The 19,460-nt window shown below is 43.7% G+C and overlaps 1 protein-coding gene across 6 annotated transcripts in view; it reads right to left on the bottom strand.

Annotated features, from left to right (window-relative positions):
- Nucleotides 1–4,544: 4,544 nt before the first annotated feature.
- The window catches only part of sin3b (SIN3 transcription regulator family member B), a 51,110-nt gene continuing 36,194 nt past the window's right edge, over nucleotides 4,545–19,460 (bottom strand). For all 6 annotated transcript variants that reach the window (XM_072244497.1, XM_072244492.1, XM_072244493.1 and 3 more), the window contains 8 exons: nucleotides 19,179–19,362; nucleotides 18,033–18,627; nucleotides 17,306–17,475; nucleotides 16,076–16,249; nucleotides 9,865–9,957; nucleotides 8,961–9,058; nucleotides 8,538–8,742; nucleotides 4,545–7,846 (listed from right to left, as the gene is read on the bottom strand). In XM_072244497.1, coding sequence (XP_072100598.1) covers nucleotides 7,616–7,846; nucleotides 8,538–8,742; nucleotides 8,961–9,058; nucleotides 9,865–9,957; nucleotides 16,076–16,249; nucleotides 17,306–17,475; nucleotides 18,033–18,627; nucleotides 19,179–19,362 — 1,750 coding nt within the window. In that variant the 3' untranslated portion in view covers nucleotides 4,545–7,615. The remainder of the gene's footprint in view (nucleotides 7,847–8,537; nucleotides 8,743–8,960; nucleotides 9,059–9,864; nucleotides 9,958–16,075; nucleotides 16,250–17,305; nucleotides 17,476–18,032; nucleotides 18,628–19,178; nucleotides 19,363–19,460) is intronic.

The following is a 19,460-nucleotide window of genomic DNA, read 5'->3' on the forward strand; positions in this document are numbered from 1 at the left end:
CAGCAGGTTGAGAGGTAATCTTATAGAGGTGTATAAAATAATAAATCGGGTGAATGCACCCAGTCTATATCCCACGGGCGTAAGTGTAAGATAAGGGGAGAAAGATTTAACAGGAACATAAGAGGCAATTTTTTCCACTCAGAGGATTATACATATATGGGAAAAATACGGCCAGAGGAAGTGGTTGAGGCAGGTATAATAATAACAATTAAAAACATTTTGACAGACACATAGGTAAAGTTTGGGGGATTCAGGTCATATACAAGCAAATTAGCTTATATGGGCATCTTGGTTGACATAAACATGTCTATTTCTATGCTGATGACTCTATGAATGTGAAATAAGTTCCATACCCATGTTATTCAAATAGTTTATTTACTCCTTCCACATATCACCTCCCAATTATAGGTTTCAACAAAAGCCTTCAGGCACAAAAGGATGAAATTTCTCAGGGTCCTCACCTCCCTCCAAGATTTTACTCAGATATGCACTCAGTGGCCACTTCATTAGGTACAACTGCTCGTTAATGCAAATATCCAATCAGCCAATCATGTGATAGCAACTCAATGCATAAAAGCATGCAGACATGGTCAAGAGGTTCAGTTGTTATTCAGACCAAACATCAGACTGGGGAAGAATCGTGACCCAGCTGACTCTAACTGCGGGGTTATTGCTGGTGCCAGATTGTTGGCTGAATCTCTCTGAAACTGCTGATCTCCTGGGATTGCCATGCAGAACATCCTCTAGAGTTTACAGAGAAAGGTCCAAAGAACAAAAAGAAAATCCAGTGAACTGCAGGTCTGTGGGTGAAAATGCCTTGTTAATGAGAGAGGTCAGAGGAGCACACACAAAATGCTGGAGGAACTCAGTAGGCCAGGCAGTATCTATGGAAAAGAGTAAACAGTCGACATTTCAGGCCAAGGCCCTTCATCAGGTCTGGAAAAGAAGGTGAGAAGTCAGAGTAAGGAGGTGGGGGGAGAGTAGGAAGAAGTACAAGGTGGAAGGTGATAGGTGAAACAAACCAGGAGAGAGGGAGGGTGAAGTAAAGAGCTGGGAAGTTGATTAGTGAAAGAGATAAAGGGCTAGAGAAGGGGGAATCTGATAGGAGAGGACAGAAAACCATGGCAGAAAGGAGAGGAGAAGCACCAGAGGGAGGTGATGGGCAGGTAAGGAGATAAAGTGAGAGACGGAAATGGGAATTAGGAATGGTGAAGAGGGTAGGGTACAATTGCCGGAAGTTCAATAAATCAATGCTCATGCCAACAGGTTAGAAGGTACCCAGACAGGATTTAAATTGTTGCTCCTCCAACCCAAGTTCCTCCAGTAGAGGAGGCCATGGGCTGACATGCCAGAGTCTGCTCTGACTCTGCATAGTCTGAACTTTTTTAAACAAATCGAACACAGCCTTTATGCATTTTTCAGAATGCATTTCTTGTGACTGTTCTTCAGAAAGTATTTGAACTGTGTGTCCAGTTCTCCCGCTAAAAAGCTGTGCCATGTTCTTTGTCAAGAAAAGTATGTTCCAGTTTTCTAAGAGCAAGATGAAAGGGAGATCAGATAAACAGTTTCAAGAGGGCAGATTATTATCTAAATGGAGTCAAGTTAGGAAAAGGGGAAGCACAACGAGATCTAGGTGTTCTTGTACATCAGTCACTGAAAGCAAGCATGCAAGTACAGCAGGCAGTGAAGAAGGCTAATGGCATGCTGGCCTTCATAACAAGGGGAATTGAGTATAAGAGCAAAGAGGTCCTTCTGCAGCTGTACAGGGCCCTGGTGAGACCACACCTGGAGTACTGTGTGCAGTTTTGGTCTCCAAATTTGAGGAAGGACATTCTTGCTATTGAGGGAGTGCAGCGTAGGTTCACAAGGTTAATTCCCGGGATGGCGGGACTGTCATATGTCGAAAGATTGGAGCGGCTGGGCTTGTATACTCTGGAATTTAGAAGGCTGAGAGGGGATCTTATTGAAACATATAAGATTATTAAGGGATTGGACACGCTGCAGGCAGGAAGCATGTTCCCGCTGATGGGTGAGTCCAGAACCAGAGGTCACAGTTTAAGAATTCGGGATAGGCCATTTAGAACGGAGTTCAGGAAAAACATTTTCACCCAGAGTGGTGGAAATATGGAAAGCTCTGCCCCAGAAGGCTGTGGAGGCCAAGTCTCTGGATGCTTTCAAAAAAGAGATGGATAGAGCTCTTAAAGATAACGGAATCAAAGGTTATGGGGATAAGGCAGGAACTGAATACTGATTGTGGATGATCAGCCATGATCACAGCGAATGGCTCGAAGGGCCGAATGGCCTACTCCTGCGCCTATTGTCTATAGTGCTGATACGGGGTTTTGGGGGAGAAATATTGGTCGGTTGGATCAGTAAGCTGACTCGCGCCGTTTGCTTGCCTAGAGTTAAAATATTTGAAATAGTTTAATCGGAAACAGATTTAACATTACCGGCATATGTCGTGAAATTTGTTCACTGGGTTTGTGTCTTCCTGTGCTAGTTTATAAGAAAAACAAACCTTCACGTTTTAGAAACCAATATAAACAGAAAATATTGGAAATACTCAGCAAGACAGGCAGTGTCTGTGGAAAGCTAAACGGATCTAACGTTTCCGATTGAAGATACGTCATCAGTACTATTTCCAATATTTTCAGTTTTTACTTTGTGCCGTTTATTTTTACCTGCTTCACCTGTCCGTGGTGACTTAGCACTTTCTCGTTCTGTTCTCTCAGTTCGCACCGTCAGACACCCGTGATTCCTTGCCATGTCCTGCACACCTAAGCCATGTTAACCCTGCTGCAAGTGTTCAATGAAGCCGCTTCTAAAGACAAGGACAACAAATGCTTGAAGTACTTTGAGCTTCGTAACTTGATCGAAACCCAGCTTCCATTTTTAGTAACCGTACGATTTGAGGTCACTCGTGGGCCGATTGAGACAGTTTGCGACAGGGGCGTAATAGACGCGCAAATTAAGAGAATTACAAACAAAAGAAAACCGGGTTGATAAGCGATTGGCCCGAACTAGTTCTGTATCGCTCAGGCTCAGAGGTATTCGGCCCATCGAGACCGAGGACTTGTGATATATAGGAAGCATCTGTCTTTGACCGTTACTTCTGTGATGATGACACGTTACTAGCGCAATCATTTTATCTCCTCCACAGGACAAGTTGGGCGACTTTTGTCAACATTTCATCGAGGTCCTGAACAGTCAAGGCAGGGTCGTCAATTTTACGGAATTCGTGCAACTGTTAGCGATTATAATGTTAAATTGTCCCTGCAAACTCCACAGTTAAACATTGGTTCAACTCGCATTAACAACTCAATAAAATCTGTTCTTGGAGGTAACATTGTGTTGCTTTATTCAATTTGTATCGAGCAGGGTTATTCCTATCTTAACCTTCAAGTCGGTTATTTCGCTTTTAAATGTGGAGTCAAAGATGTGTCTGCAATCCGGGATTAACAAATAGTATTTTGTTAAGAAAAACACAGCCTAAAATGGGGGAGAAACCACGAGGTATACAATTGGCACATACTTGTGTAACATCTGATCAAGATCTCATGAACTCAGCTGAAGGGCGCCAATGGGATACGTGAAATAGAAATCAATCTCATAGACAGTAAAAATCCATGCTGGCTACAAGCCCTCTGTTGCTCAGGGCAAGTGAAGGGCCTCGACCCCAACGTCCACTGTCCCTATGCATCCACAGATGCTGCCTGGCCCGCTGACTTCCCTTCAGCATTTTGCGTGTTTCAGATTCCAGCTTCTCGTCTCTCGATACATATTACTTCTCAGTTATGGATTTAAACTACAAATACATCCAGGCTGTGAAGCTCCCAAGGAACAAGAAGCAACGCCAGGACATTCTGACCCTTTACCCACCGTTCTCCAGCAAAGGTCAATGAATAGCGGAATTCCTGAGATCACCTCACCCACTTAAGCGCGTTGTCCATTATGTTTCCCGCCCTCTCCTTGCTGACTGGCATCTCCTTCCTACCAATAAACTGTCACGATCTGCAGGCAATTATTTTTCATTTTTATTACATTTTGTATGAAGGTACAATGCTGTTTGCCGAGAGGGATGAAAACTGTAGGGAACTGCTGATGTTAACCCGCCCTCAAACCCGGTGCAGCCCAGGGATTAAAAACCAAGCGAGTAAATTATTCAGAACAGAAAATGAGAAGGAATTTTACTTTTAGAAGTTACAGTTAAAAGCGACCCAGGATTCAAGTCCTTCCCATTCAAGAAGTTATCAGAAGCCCTAGGGCATCACTACCAAACTCCGCTCCATTACCTCCAAGAGAGAATCAGGATTTAAGCCTCTCCCTCTCCGAAGTGGGGGAGAGGAGGAACTTCCGGATCCTCAACCCAGGAGGAGGAAGAGATGGAGACTTAGATATCAGTAACACAAGAGGGATCCGGAGCCTTGGTCCCCAGTCACTAAAGAACTGTATGTCAACTGCGAGGACTGCAGGGAGACGAGCAAAGGTTTAGGCTGATGGGGGCGGGGGCGAGGCAGGGTGGGGGAACCAGGGAGGGTGGGATGAGGGACAGGAGGCTGAGTGTGACAGGGCGAGAGAGACGAATGTTTGACTTCACAAACAAGCATCACACTACAAAAACAGAGCATGGCATTGACATATCTGAAGACAGAATTCAAGAGATTTCAATTATCACACAATGTAAAATCACATTATATAGTTTCACACGGCAAGAACAAAATGAAAATTATCACCGTGAGCAGTCAACATCAGACGAGCCCATTCAATTAATGGCCGTCACCCAAAGTAATGGCCTCCGTGGCAATGCTTATAATTAGCGGCCCCACGGTACAGGCTGTTCGCTCACAGACTACAATACTACTCCAACCCAGTGCTCACTTCAATTGTCTCCGCCTGCACACCACCTTACTGGTGTCCCCGGTGATGTAGTTGGCGTGGGGGTGGGGGGTGACTGGGAAGCAAATAACGATTTCAAGCACCCCGATACCATTTCTCCCCCATTGAAGTAAATTAGCATCCACAATGGACACGGCTGTGAGGGAAGGCAGGAGGTCGTTTAGAAAGCACAACAGTTCACTTTGTCTTGCATTCCCTAATTGCACACACAGTTCATTGTAGAATATCTTGACTTTGTTTTCCTTTTAAAACATTTGATAAATATAAGTTGTTAACAAAAGCAGCTAATGTGAATGCATGTTTTGCAGCTGATGGCAATAGCCCTGTTCCTGTCCACAGTTTACCATATGATCAAACCCAATGATTGCCCCCTTCCCCAACCCTTGACTGGGACCCCCAGTGCTGCTACACCCCACTCTGGGGGAGGGGGGACAAAGTGCAACCGTGGCATCAGAGTTTATATGAAAATCATTCTGCCTCTGACTGTTAACAGTTTTCAGCCAAAAGCAATCCATGGAAATTCTGTTCTAGCCTGGCAAATAAATGTAGAAAAGTGCATTTCTCCCACTTGGTCACTTAGTTCAGGTATAGAAATTACAGATGTGGCCATTGCATTCAGATGCAGCCACCTATGAGTAACACAAAATGCTGGAAGTTGTGATGAAATGTCATTAGCATTGAGTTTATTCCTTTCTCCACAAGTGCTGCCTGACTTGCCGAGCATTATCAGCATTTTCTGTTTTCATTTTCCAGCAGATGCTGTATTTTCATTTTGGACTGTAAGCAGTCACCTGTCTGAGGTTCATTCCCACCCCACCCCCCCTTATCCTTCTCCATACTGAGTCCTAGTGGTGTATAGGGTCAAGTTCCAACTACTGTCAATGTTAAGTCAGCAGGTCTGTGTTATAGAGGCAGCAAAGCGTGGGCTGCCACCGCTCATTATCAGAGAAATGAGCTGTGGTGAACAGCATGGATAACCAATGAACGGTGACAGATACCCAGATCCACCAACACCTGAAAGTTTGATGACATCATGCCAGCTTCCTCCCTTGTGTCCCATCTCATACTTACGTACTTCCGGTTTCAGAGGATATCGGTGAACATTCCATCACTGGAGACATTACACCTAACAGAGTCACACATCTCTGCAATTTCTGAATTTGAACCCCAACCAGCAGTTACCTCAGTGTGGAAGCCACCTAGGCATCCAAGAATGTTTTGCAATGGCCTCTCCTTTGGCCACATTCCATTATTCAACCTGCTACACGTTCACCATGCCGCAGGTAATCAGGATGGCTGCTTGATTTAAGAATACTCTCAGAACAGTTTTAAGCCTCCCTCTAAAGATACTCTTATTCACAAAACATTTTTAAAAAACATCCTCGATACTTGAAATCTTTCAACAATACACTAATTTAAACAGATATTTCTGTAAAGAAGCAAGCCTTAAATTTGAAAACTTTACATTAATAGTCAAAAAATCCCCTGAATTTCAGGCAGTTAATATATTAACACATGTGTGTTTGTTTCTGTATCTCCAGCCCATGATTCCTCACTCTCACCCCACTTGCTGAGAAAGCACTCTTCAGTTTGACTTAATACAGCAGCTTCAAAGGAAGTTAAAGGACTTAACCCATGAGAGGGTTCAAACAAATGTCAGCAATTCTCAAGTAGCTCAGAGGAAAACAGGGGAGTTTTGTGTGCTGTCAGCCATAATATGAATGAGTGGCAGTTCAAGCTCAAAGCCCAGATGGCATTCAATTTAAAAAGGACAGCTTAAGTTGCTTTCATTTAACTTTCATTTGGCCTAGGGTTTGCACAAGAACCAACTTGATTCCCACCAACATTGCTTCATTGCAACTGAAGCATTTCAGTTCAGTGCTGAACAGAGCAGCAAAGAACTGCTTTCATAGACTGCAGCAAATACACCCATCAGCTCTGGACTTGGAGTCAGCACCTGATACCAACCTTTAACACTGGGTCCCCTGCTGGGAATTATAAAATCAAAGGGTCTCAGCAACTTGGAAATCCTTGAATTTGTTCAGATCTGAACAAGGTTGCCTCTAATAATGTAAAATTGGCTTGGTAGAGTGTAGCATGCTCCAGAGTTGACAGATGTCTCACTGGTGAAGACATAAGCAGCCGGTCTATGAGGTGAAGTCAGTAAATGAATGAAGAAGCCAAAGCCTTGCGGTCTTGGTACGTTTCTGTAAGTTTGTCCCAGATATTTACCACTGTAGGTGAAGAAATGACAGCCTCTGCTTTTTTTGCAAGGTAAGGGGAGAAGAATGGGGTGGGAGAGAGGTGCGGCAGCTGGAGACCACCATAATCATCTTTTACTTGTCCTGCTATCTGGTGGTTAGGTTGTATCACAGGGTCACAGGGTACACATCAGCAAGCATTCGGGTACAACCAAAAATATGTCATGCAACATCACAATGTGAAATCTGGTTGGGAAGATGAAAATATGACAAAATAGGGGAAAGGGAAGGGAGAATGAGTCCAAGGATCACAAGCAGATTCATGTCAAGTGCATTTCCTCATTGATAACACTAGCTGTGTCTGTAGACTGGTGCTGCGGCGATCATTCACTTACATGGGAGTCAGACAGCCATTACAATCATCTCACCAGCCGAGAGCACGGTGTATCCCCATGGTCACGCAGTGCACTAGCAACTGCAGTGTGTGCGTGTGTCGGCACGTTAAGTGCAAAAGCATGTCATGGTGAGGGAGGGCACTGACTGTACTGTACTCGGTATTTATTGATGGGAATGTCATGGATGGTGTCGGTTTCACAGACAGTCTTGCACAGGATTAGGTCCTCAACGTCCTCGCCCATCAGCCAATCCTGCACCAGTTCGGCCGTCTCGTCTGTCACGTGGTCCTGCAGCCAACGGTTGTGCCACAACTGAAACTGCTGGTGCTGATACCTGGCAACCTGGCACTGCGACTGCAGTGGGCAAGGTGGGGAGAGGGACAAGGGTGAAGGGAGGGCAGGAGAGAGAGAGGTTGTCATGGGAAGAGTGCAAAGACAGTGAAAAATGGAGGAGGGTACAAAAGAGGGAGGAAAAAAATAAGTCAATGTTATACTAAAAATTTGAGCTTGTTAGTCTATTGAAATCGTTGATGAACTTTCCTTACAAATAGTCCTTTCCCCAAGTCCAAAACGCCTACCAGGCAATGGAACTATGGATCAGATAAGCAGACAGCTCACAAGGGCATCAGTATTGAAAATGTACCACACAAAGTTTCACAGATATTCTCACAACAAGCACTCTTTGGGCTGCTAGAGGAAAGGTCAGATGAACTGAAGGTTTCTCTAACCTGCCCCATTAATGCTTCTTCACTACTCCCTCACAGAGGAATTTCTACTGAACTTCATTTTCTCTACCCCATCTCATTCCCATTACAGGGAGTTTTTTTTGCTGTACTCAAACAGACAGTTAGCTTGGTCCCTTTATTTGTAATGCTGCTTTGAAACAGAACTGTTCTTTAATATAAAGGGCTGAACGGTCTTCTGTGCCATATAAGTTCTATTATTTTATGAAATGGTTTGAGTGGAGACAACAGGGTGGTAGTGTTTACAAGGACGATCACTGCTATGTTTTATACAATTAAAACAACACAAGAGCAGAAGTTACCTCACGAGCTCGATGCAGAGCCCCACATCGGTACATGAAGTCTTCAGAGTTCATAACGTACACCAACTTGTGAGTGTTGAGTTTAAACTTGCAGTCAATGCTGTTGGAGTTTTCAACACCCAGGCTGCGCTGCCGGCTGTTCCTGCTTTCATTCCTCATTGATAGAAACTGCTTTTGCTGCCATTTACGAAATTTTCGAAGGTTTCTGCCAACACACAAGTTTTAATATGCACAGAATGCTAAATTTTTCCTTCCTGACCAACTTTTCAATGTTCTCATTCAGTGTCAAAGAGACTAAATAAACAAAAGTGTTACAACAATTAGGCTAATTGGTAACAAAGGGACAACATCGGGTAAAATCAAGGCACAGAAAATCCAGTGGAACAATGGTTAAATGGTCCTAACAGACCTGTGTTAACTCACCTGGGTAAAAACACTGGCTTATAAAAGAATCCATCAGTCTGCTCAAACTGTAGGGCTGCCTCTGGGCCAGCATACTGCTCAACATAACTTGTTAAATTCTGTCAATGCAAAAGCATAGGATTAATATGAATATGAGCAGTAGATAGAGAAGACAATGCTAGTAACATTGCTGTAATGCAAATTAAAACAGATCCAAGACAAAGGAGGCACAGCTGCACAGTTCTCCAGTGCTCTCCAGGTGGAGTTTGCACGTTCTCAGGGTTGTGACCACAGGGCTTTCCCCAGGTGCTCCAGCAGCCTCCAAGGTGCCAAAGCAGCCACTGTAAACAGCTGCTTGTGTGCAGGTAAGGAGTAAGGTTTGGAAGAGTGGGGCGAGTGTGGGAGAGCTGTGAATGTAAGGGGAAATTCCACTAGCCCTTTAGCCCTCTTTCCATGCTGTAAGAATGAATAGCAATGATGAACTAAATGGTGCTGAGTCTAATATGGTCAAGAAGTATCAACTGGGAGAAGAAAGCACACTTAAAATCTTTGGGCCCTGTGACCCTATGCCACAAAATGGGACTGCATAGCTCCCACTTTTGTATGTATTTATTGTGATACAGCGCAGAGAAGGCCCTCCGGCCCTTCGAGCCACGCCACCCTAGAAATCCCCAGTTTAATGCTGGACTAATCACGAGATAATTTACGATGACCAATTAACCTACCAACCGGTACGTTTTTGGACTGTGGGAGGAAACCGGAGCACCCAGAGGAAACCTGCACAGTCACGGGGAGAATATACAAACCTCTTACAGGCAGCAGTGGGAATTGAACCTGGGTCGCCTGTACTGTAAAGTGGTGTGCTAACCACTACACCATCGTGTTGTCCTACCAACTACACACTCCAAGTAGAAAGCTCTTTCACCTGCAGCTCCAGGGGATCATCCGATGGTGCTTCCTCCGTGTCCAATAGCTCAATTGTCATGGAAACACGTCCCTTACTCTGGATAAACATGATCTGTAATTAAAAAAAGGCACCAATTCACTCTTTGTAGAGGCCCACTGTGATTCACAACTTCCTTAAAGCTCCCTGTGCCCATCTACAACCTGTCCCTAACCTCACAGCACTGCCTGTGTGAAATGACACACTGATGCATAATCAGTGACATTGACATGGCCACTCAATGTAACTGATTATGCATCAGTTTTGATCAGAATCAGGTTTAATATCACTGGCATATGCTGCGAAATTTGTTGTTTTGCAGCAGCAGTACATTGTAATACATAATAAAAGCAATGCGCGCACACACACACACATACATACACACACAGATACAGTTGCAAGAAAAAATTTGGAACCCTTTACATTTACCTGGTTTTCTGAATTAATTACTCATAAAATGTGGTCTTCATCTAAGTCACAACAATAGACAAGCACAATCTGCCTAAACTAATAACACACAAACAATTGTACTTCTGGTTAATACTGAGTACACCATATAACCAATCACAGTCGAGGTTCACAAAAGTATGCGAGCCTCTGGGGCAATATCTTCTACAAAAGCTATCTGGAGTCAGGTGTTCCAATCACTGAGATGAGATTGGAGGTGTGGGTTGTAGAGGTGCCCTGTCCTATAAAAAACACACACTAAGTCGGGTTACTGACAGAACCTGCTCTTCTCAAGACAGATCTGTTTATGCACACCATGCCTCAATTAGAACAACTTTCAGAGGACCTTAGAAGAAGAATTGTGGAGATGCATGAAATTGGAAAAAGCTGCAAAAGCATTTCTAAAGACCTGAGTTTTCATCAGTCCACAGTAAGAGAAATTGTTTACAAATGCAGGGAATTCAGTACTGTTGCTACTCTCCCTTGGAGAGGGCATCCTGCAAAGATCACACTGAGAACACAATGTGCTATGCTGAAGGAGGTGAAAAAGAACCAAAGGGTAACAGCAAAAGACCTGCAGAAATCTCTAGAACTTGCTAAAGTCTCTGTTCATGTGTCCACTATAAGAAAAACACTGAACAAGAATGGTGTGAATGGAAGGACACAGAGGAAACCACTGCTCTCCAAAAATTAAAAAAAAACATTGCTGCACATCTCAAGTTTGCTAAAGACCACCTGGATGTTCCACAGCACTTCTGGGACAATGTTCTGTGGACAGATGAAACAAAAATTGAACTTTTTGGCAGAAATGCACACTACTATGTTTGGAGGAAAAAGGACACTACATACCAGCACCAAAACCTCATCCCAAATGTGAAGCATGGTGGAAGGAGCATCATGGTTTGGGGCTGCTTTGCTGCCTCAGGGCCTGGACAGCTTGTAATTGTTGAGGGAACAATGAATTCAAATTTGATTCAAGGTGTTTTACAGGAGAATGTCAGGGTAGAATTCTGTTACCTGAAGCTTAATAGGAGTTGAATGATGCAACAAGACAATGATCTGAAATACAAGAGTAAATCAACAACAGAGTGGTTTATAAAAGAATTAAATTTGTGTTTTGGAATGGCCAAGTCAGAGTCCAGACCTTAACCCAAATGAGATGCTGTGGTATGATCTGAAGAGGGCTGTTCATGCAAGTTTTACATGGAGGAATGGTTGAAAATTCCTCCTCGTTGTTGTGCAAATCTGATCAGCAGCTACAGGAAATGTTTGGAGGAGATTATTGCTCCTAAAGGAGGTTCTACCAGTTATTAAATACAAAGGTTGACATACTTTTTAAAGCCTGAACTGTGGTTGATTAAACAATGTATTCAATAAAGACATGAAAAGTACAATTGTTTGTGTGTTATTAGCTTAGGCAGATTGTGTTTATTGATTATTGTGACTAAGATGAAAATCAGACCACCTTTTATGAATAATTACTGCAGAAAGCCAGGTAACTGCAAAGGGTTACACATTTTTTCTTGCAACTGTATAAATTAAAGAAGTAGCGCAAAAAGAACACTACTGAGGTAGTGTTCATGGATTTATTGTCTTCTCAGAAAACTGACGGCAGAGGGGAATAAGCTGTTCCTGAAATGCTGAGTGTCTTCAAGCTCCTATACCATCTCCTTGATGGTAGCGATGAGAAGAGGACATGTCATGGGTGATGGGAGGTCCTTAATGATGGACGCCACCTTCTTGAGTGCCCTGTAGGTGTCTCAGTGGGAGAGAATTTTGCAGCTAGTGATCACAATTCTATCTCCTTTACCATAGCATTGGAGAGGGATAGGGACAGACAAGTTCGGAAAGCGTTTAATTAGCGTAAGGGGAAATAGGAAGCTATCAGGCAAGAACTTAGAAGTAGACATTGGGAACAGATGTTCTCAGGGAAATGTACAGCAGAAATGTGTAGCAAATGTTCAGGGAATATTTGTGTGACATTCTGCATAGGTACGTTCCAATGAGACAGGGAAAGAATGGCAGGGTACAGGAACCGTTGTGTACAAAGGCTGTTGAAAATCTAGTCAGGAAGAAAAGAAAAGCTTACGAAAGGTTCGGAAAACTAGGTAATGATAAGAGATTTAGAAAATTATAAGGCTGCAGGAAGAAGCTTAAGAATGAAATTAGGAGAGCCAGAAGAGGCCATGAGAAGACCTTGGCGGACAGCATTAAGGAAAACCCCAAGGCATTCTACAAGTATGTAAACAGCAAGAGGATAAGATGTGAGAGAATAGGACCAATCAAGTGTGACAGTGGAAAAGTGTGTATGGAACCAAAGGAGATAGCGGAGGTACTAAATGAACACTTTGCTTCAGTATTCACTACGGAAAAGGACCTTGGCGATTGTAGGGATGACTTACAGTGTACTGAAATGCTTAAGCATATAGACATTAAGAAAGAGAATGTGCTGGAGCTTTTGGAAAGCATCAAGTTGGATAAGTCACCGGGACCAGACGAGATACACCCCAGGCTACTGTGGGAGGCGACCGAGGAGATTGCTGATCCTCTGGCATTGATCTTTGCATCATCATTGGGGACGGGAGAGGTTCCGGAGGGTTTGAAGGGTTGCAGATGTTGTTCCCTTATTCAAGAAAGGGAGTAGAGATAGCCCAGGAAATTATGGACCAGTGAGTCTTACTTCAGTGGTTGGTAAGTTGATGGAGAAGATCCTGAGAGGCAGGATTTATGAACATTTGGAGAGGCTTAATATGATTCGGAATAGTCAGCATGGCTTTGTCGAAGGTAGGTGGTGCCGTACGAGTCTGATTGAATTTTTTGAGGATGTGACTAAACACATTGATGGAGGTAGAGCCGTAGGCATAGTGTGTATGAATTTCAGCAAAGCATTTGATAAGGTACCTGCAAGGCTTATTGAGAAAGTAAGGAGGCATGGGATCGAGAATTGGCTTGCCCACAGAAGGCAAAGAGTGTTGTAGATGGGTCATACTCTACATGGAGGTTGGTCACCAGTGGTGTGCCTCAGGGATTTGTTCTGAGACCCCTTCTCTTCGTGGTTTTTATAAATGACCTGGATGAGGGACAGGTTAGTAAATTAGCTGGAGAGGTTGGGGGTTGTTGTGGATAGTGTAGGGGGCTGTCAGAGTATACAGCGGGTCATCGATAGGATGCAAAACTGGGCTTTGCATCCTATCGATGGCAGATGGAGTTCAACCCAGATAAGAGTGAATTGATTCATTTTAATGGTAAGACTCTTGGCAGTGTGCAGGATCAGAGAGATCTTGGGGCCAGAGTCCATAGGACACTCAAAGCTGCTGCGCAGATTGACTTTGTCATTAAGAAGGCACACGGTCCATTGGCCTTCATCAACTGTGGGATTGAGTTTAAGAGCCGAGAGGTAATGTTACAGCTTTATAGGACCCTAGTCAGACCCCCCTTGGAATACTGTGCTCAGTTCTGGTCACCTCACTACAGGAAAGATGTGGAAACCATAGAAAGGGTGCAGAGGAGATTTACAAGGATGTTGCCTGGATTGGGGAGCATGACCAATGAGAATAGGTTGAATGAACTTGGCCTTTTCTCCTTGGAGTGACGGAGGATGAGAGGTGACCTGATAGAGGTGTATAAGATGATGAGAGGCATTGATCGTGTGGATAGTCAGAGGCTTTTTCCCAGGGCTGAAATGGCTAACACCAGAGCGCACAGTTTTAAGGTGCTTGGAAGTAGGTACAGAGGAGATGTCAGGTGCAATTTGTTGTTGTTGTTTTCTTTTTACACAGAGGGTGGAGAGTGCATGGAATGGGCTGCCAGCAACAGTGGTGGAGGCAGATACGATAGGGTCTTTTAAGAGACTCCTGGATAGGAGCATGGAGCTTAGAAAAATAGAGGGCTACGGGTAACCCTAAGTAATTTCTAAAACAAGTACACGTTCGACATGGCGTCGTGGGCCGAAGGGCCTGTATTGTGCTGTAGGTTTTCTATGGTTCTAGGGAGGCTGCTGCCCATGATGGAGCTGGCTGAGTTTCTGCAGCTTCTTCCATTCCATACCAGATGATGCACTGATAATGCTCTTCACAGTACATCTGTAGAAATTTGCAAGCTTGCAAAAACTGGCCACTATCTCAGTTAGCAATAGAACCATTCCCTCTCCAAGTGTAGTCTGGTAACCCTGGAACCTTATGGGAACAGAGAAGGATTGGTGGTGGATGTTTTTATTAAACTTTCATGCAAGGGATGTGGGCCTTGTAAGTTGATTCAGCATTTAATTGGCCATCTCTGAATGCCCTTGAGAAGGTGATGGCAAACTGCCTTTTTGAACTGCTGCAGTGTTTGAGTTGTGAGTACATCAAAACTGTTCGGGTGTGTGTTCCGGGATGTTGACCTAGTGGTGATGAAAGAAAGACGACATATTTTCCCCAAGTCAGGATGTTGAGCGGCTCAGAGGGCGACTTTTTCCAGTTGTTCCCATGTCTTTGCTGTCCTTGCACTTCTAGCTGATAGCAGTCATGAATTTGGAAGGTGCTATCTGAGGAATCTTGGTGAGCTGCTGGAGGTCATCCAGTAGATGGTAGAAACTGTAGCTAGCTTGCAGTCATGGTGAGCGAGTAGCTGTAGAGATGGTGTCTATCGAGCAGACCACTGTGTCCTTAGAGCTCAAGCTTCTTGAGAGCAGTTGAACATGCAATCATCCAGTCAAGTGGAGGGTATTGAATCACACTCCTGACTTGGGCTTTGTAGATGGTAGATAACCTTTGAGATTGGCATAGGATTTCTAGCCTCCAGAACAATGGCCATTTTCAAGTGGGCTCTGAGGCTCTCATTATAAGTTTTAACATGGCAAGCTCTAATACTACACACTTTCCAGCCTGTCACTGGAAGAGAAAGCCAGAGTAGAATCACCAAAAATTTATGATGCCCACTGACCAAAAGAGCCTCCAACATTAATTCTTTAAATACTCATCCAAGTAGGTTTCTCCCTCCATAATCTTTTTCAGGCAGAGATAACCTACTGGGTGAAAGCAAATTTCCTCATTTCCCCTTAATCATTCTACCAATTATTCTACTTAGGGCAATAATTGCTTCCTACTTACACCATTGATCATAAGACGCTGGAGCAGAATTAGGCCACTTGGTCGAGTCAGCTCTGCTATTAGATCACGGCTAATTTATTTTTTCCTCTCAACCCCATTCTCCTGCCTTCCTCCTGTAACCTTTGATGGTTTTACTAATCAGAACCTATCAACCTCCACTTTAAATATACCCAAAGACCTGACCTCCACAGCAGTCTGTGGTGATGAATTTACTGGATCCACCTGGTTAAAGAAATTCTTCCTCCTCTTGTATTCTAAAGTGACATTGTTGTATTCAGAGGGTGTGTCCTCTGGTCCTTGACACTCCCAGCATTAGAAACATCTTCTCCATGTCCAATCTGTCTATGCCTTTTAATATTCGGTAGATTTCAATGATATTCCCCACACTCTTCTGAACTCTACTGAGTACCAGCCCAGAGCCAACAACCGCACCTCGCGTGTCAACTCTCATTCCCCCATTCATTCTTGTGAACCTCCTCTGGTTCCTCTCCAATGCCAGCATATCCACATAAGGGGCTCAAGCTGAGTAATTTAAATCTCATCCAATTTTAACTTCTTGCTCTTTATGTCCTTATAAGACATCTTTGGATTTTCTTTGATTTTACTTGATAGAACCCTGCTCAGTAATGGAGAGGGTTTGAGCACTCTCTCCTTACCTTAAAACAGTTTTCATCTGGCATCACCCGCTCAGCCCTTAGCTGGTAAGCTGCTTCCAGACTGGCTCGGACACACTGCGAGGGCAAACTCCCGCCAGCGGCTCCTCGTTTCCTCTCACTCAGATACACCTCTGTTGCCTGTAGACACACATCATCACTCACCAGATGCTGCAGCTGTGGGGGAGACAGAGAGAGAGAGAGAGAGAGACTGACTGTGAGATACCCAGTGCTCTGGGCAGACTTGACCTCAGCAAGATATTCAGCACGCTAGGATAGCCTAGCACTCAGTCAGACACTTGGCATATTAGGAAAGGTTCAAGCACTCCATGAGATAAGCTGTAGACTGGGGCAGTAAAGTACATAATCTGTATTGGTACTACAGTAATGACAGCAGGATCTAGATACCATACAAATCTATCATGACAAAAAGCAGAAAGCAATACGACTGCAGGTATATAGCAAACCTTCCCTTATGTCCTACTTGGGTAAATCACCACATAAAGAAAATTTATTTATTAACATACAGCATGGAATAGGCCCATCAGGCCCTTTGAGCAAAGCCGCCCAGCAATCCCCGATTTAATCCTATCCTAATCACAGAACAATTTACAATGACCATTTAACCAATGAACCTGTACGTCATTGGACTGTGGGAGGAAACCGGAGAACCCGGAGGAAACCCATGCGGTCACGGGGAGAACACACAAACTCCTTACAGCCAGCGGCAGGAATAGAACTTGGGTCGCCTGTACTGTAAAGCGTTGTGCTAACCACTATGCTACCATGCCACCCTGTGTGCTATAATTTGCTGTATATGTCCCGTCCATATTTGACTTTCAGGAATACATCACCTGCAGTGTTGACAGCATTAAATTATTAATTTCAACATTTAAGCAGCCTTTCAAACAAGGACAGGGTAAGAGGCAGTGGTAATTTAGTCAGCACTGCTTCCTGAAGATCTCTGTTCCCAGGCCTCCCACGACATCTCATTTCTACTATTTACAACTGCTCTGAAAGCCTGAGGTATCCTTAAATCTGAAACACACAAAGTAAGTACACAAGCGATGCAAGTTAAAAAAGTGTAGTTAAAATGTAGCTAGGGGTTTTCTCTTGTGCATACCAATGCCTGCCATCTTACTGGCCTAACATGAGGGAAGCGAAGCCAATCAATAACCCACCACTCCAAAAAAACTACTGGTCTAACTCTCCACAAGAGTCAGTGCCACTCACCTGCCGTACAATATTCTGAATCAGTTTATCAACAGTGAAGCCAATGTACGCATGGATTGTAAACATTTCACGCAGTGTGTCCTCATATTGTGTAGGTTCAATGTTTCCATCCAGTAGATTCCTCACCATGTCCAGAAAGGCTGGGTAATACTCTTCCAACTCAATCTCACCTAAAGATACAAAGATTGAGCACTCAGTATAATGTATATATATCGGCCTAAGCAGATATAACTCTTGTGAAGAATTCTGTAAGCATTAGCCCAATATTCTTCTCAGAAATTAAGGGTGAAAGGGGGAAGATGGAGAGGCAATGTGTGTGGCCACTGGCCTATTAGCTTTTTATGTGGGGCATTCAACTGAAAAATCCTAAACTAATACATCACATTCTTGCAAAATATGCATTAAATGTTTATCCACAGTCACACAGCAGCCCTTCAATTGTCACACTAAACCTGCTTGCCTCCCAATCACCCTATACATACAGTGCAAAATCTTTTTCACAGGAATGGAAATAGAAGGAAAGTCTGAATTTTGATGTTAAGTTATCAAATATTAACTAGAAGGACCAGAACAAGGCAAGGATGGATTAGGTGGGGATAAAGGTAGGATTACGGGACAGGTTTAGTGATCCAAAGATGGAGGAAGGAATGTGGGCAACTGAATGAAGATTTCCTATCAGCACTGCAGAGTCAAAAGAGAAACCAAACCTCGAGGAACGAAATCATACTTTGCTGCTTGAGTCGGAGCTCCACAGCAGGATCACTTGCTTTCTCTTTCCTTCCCTCCTGCAATTGCTTCTCCTTCTCCTTCTCCATCTGATACTCCAATAGCTGTTTCTCCGCTTGCCTGTATATACGCAATAGCCGGTAGCACAGAATTTGATGGAGCCGCAGGAAAAAGTACCAGTTGTTGTTTACGAAGAAGAGATTGTAGACGTCATCCAAGCTCTTTTGATATTCAGCTACCTGGTCGCGTAGGTCCACCCGCTCCTCAGCCAGACTGCTCTCTGGAGAAGCCACTCCTTTCTGCCCTGTATCCGCATTATTACGTTGACTGTGCCGTTGATCACTTTCCATCTCTTCGTCCGTTGAATCCTCCGACTCGCTTAGTTCCCCACGCGGAGAAAAGAACAAGTCTGGCACAAAATGATAGATGATACGTTTGATGTGATCCTTGTCCTCCTTCTGAATGGTGGGCTGTCGTTTCACATGGTAAATGATGAGGGATGCAGCATCCTCCATGATTTGCTTATCCTCATACACGAACATCAGGTGGGGCCCTGTGACGCCTGGGCAACCTTCTTCAGAGTTCTGCTCTTGTCGCTACATCACAAGAGAAGAGAAAGGGTTAATTCTCAGACAAAAACAGTGACTGGTAATCTGTCAAATTCCGTTTATAGCTTGGAAATGACCAGATTCCAATTTATAGATCGGGATTGTGTGACCAGAACCTGCTTTAGAGTCGATGACTGAATTGAACCAGATTAGGTGCTCAAATCAGACCTGAACCTTACTGACCTTAATCTGGTCTAGATGGCATTTAAACAATATATTAATGGGCAAATTTGACTCCATCCTAAATTTTTGTTGCAAGTGAACTTTGTTGCCACTTAGCCCCATTCCCTGGTCAGAACAGCTTGAGGTAAGAATGCAGCACAAAACTTAAAAAAAACCAACAAATTCTTTTGTTTTATTAGTGCCAGGTCTCATTAGAGATTGCTTCTGGGATTCTGTCCTAACAAAGAGGTTCACCACCAGTAAACTAATTGGAAATATTTTAAAGAAAAGCTTTCATATGCCTCCACTGGCACTGTTTACAAAGGTTGGTCTTGGAGCAGATAAGTGAATTTTTTGTTTGGGTGACATTATGTTACCTCATCGTAAACACTTTCAATCTCATTCAGCAGACTCTTAGAGCGCAGTGCCTTAGTGTCATTCTGTTTGAAGTTGACTCCCTGATGATCCAATGATTTCAAGTACGATTTCTCATACTGCTCCCGCCAGATCTTGTTAAAGCCTTGCTGTGCCTCCCGCCATTCTTCTTCCTTGGCTTTCAACCTGTAACAGTATAAACTTAATAGAATTTTCAAATCTGTAATAGACCCTTGAGACCTTCATTTGCAGGCTGAAGTTTGTGGCACAAGAGTGGGCAAGTA

The sequence above is a fragment of the Mobula birostris genome, chromosome 26 (genome assembly GCF_030028105.1).
Source record: "Mobula birostris isolate sMobBir1 chromosome 26, sMobBir1.hap1, whole genome shotgun sequence".
NCBI classification, from domain to species: Eukaryota; Metazoa; Chordata; class Chondrichthyes; order Myliobatiformes; family Myliobatidae; genus Mobula; species Mobula birostris.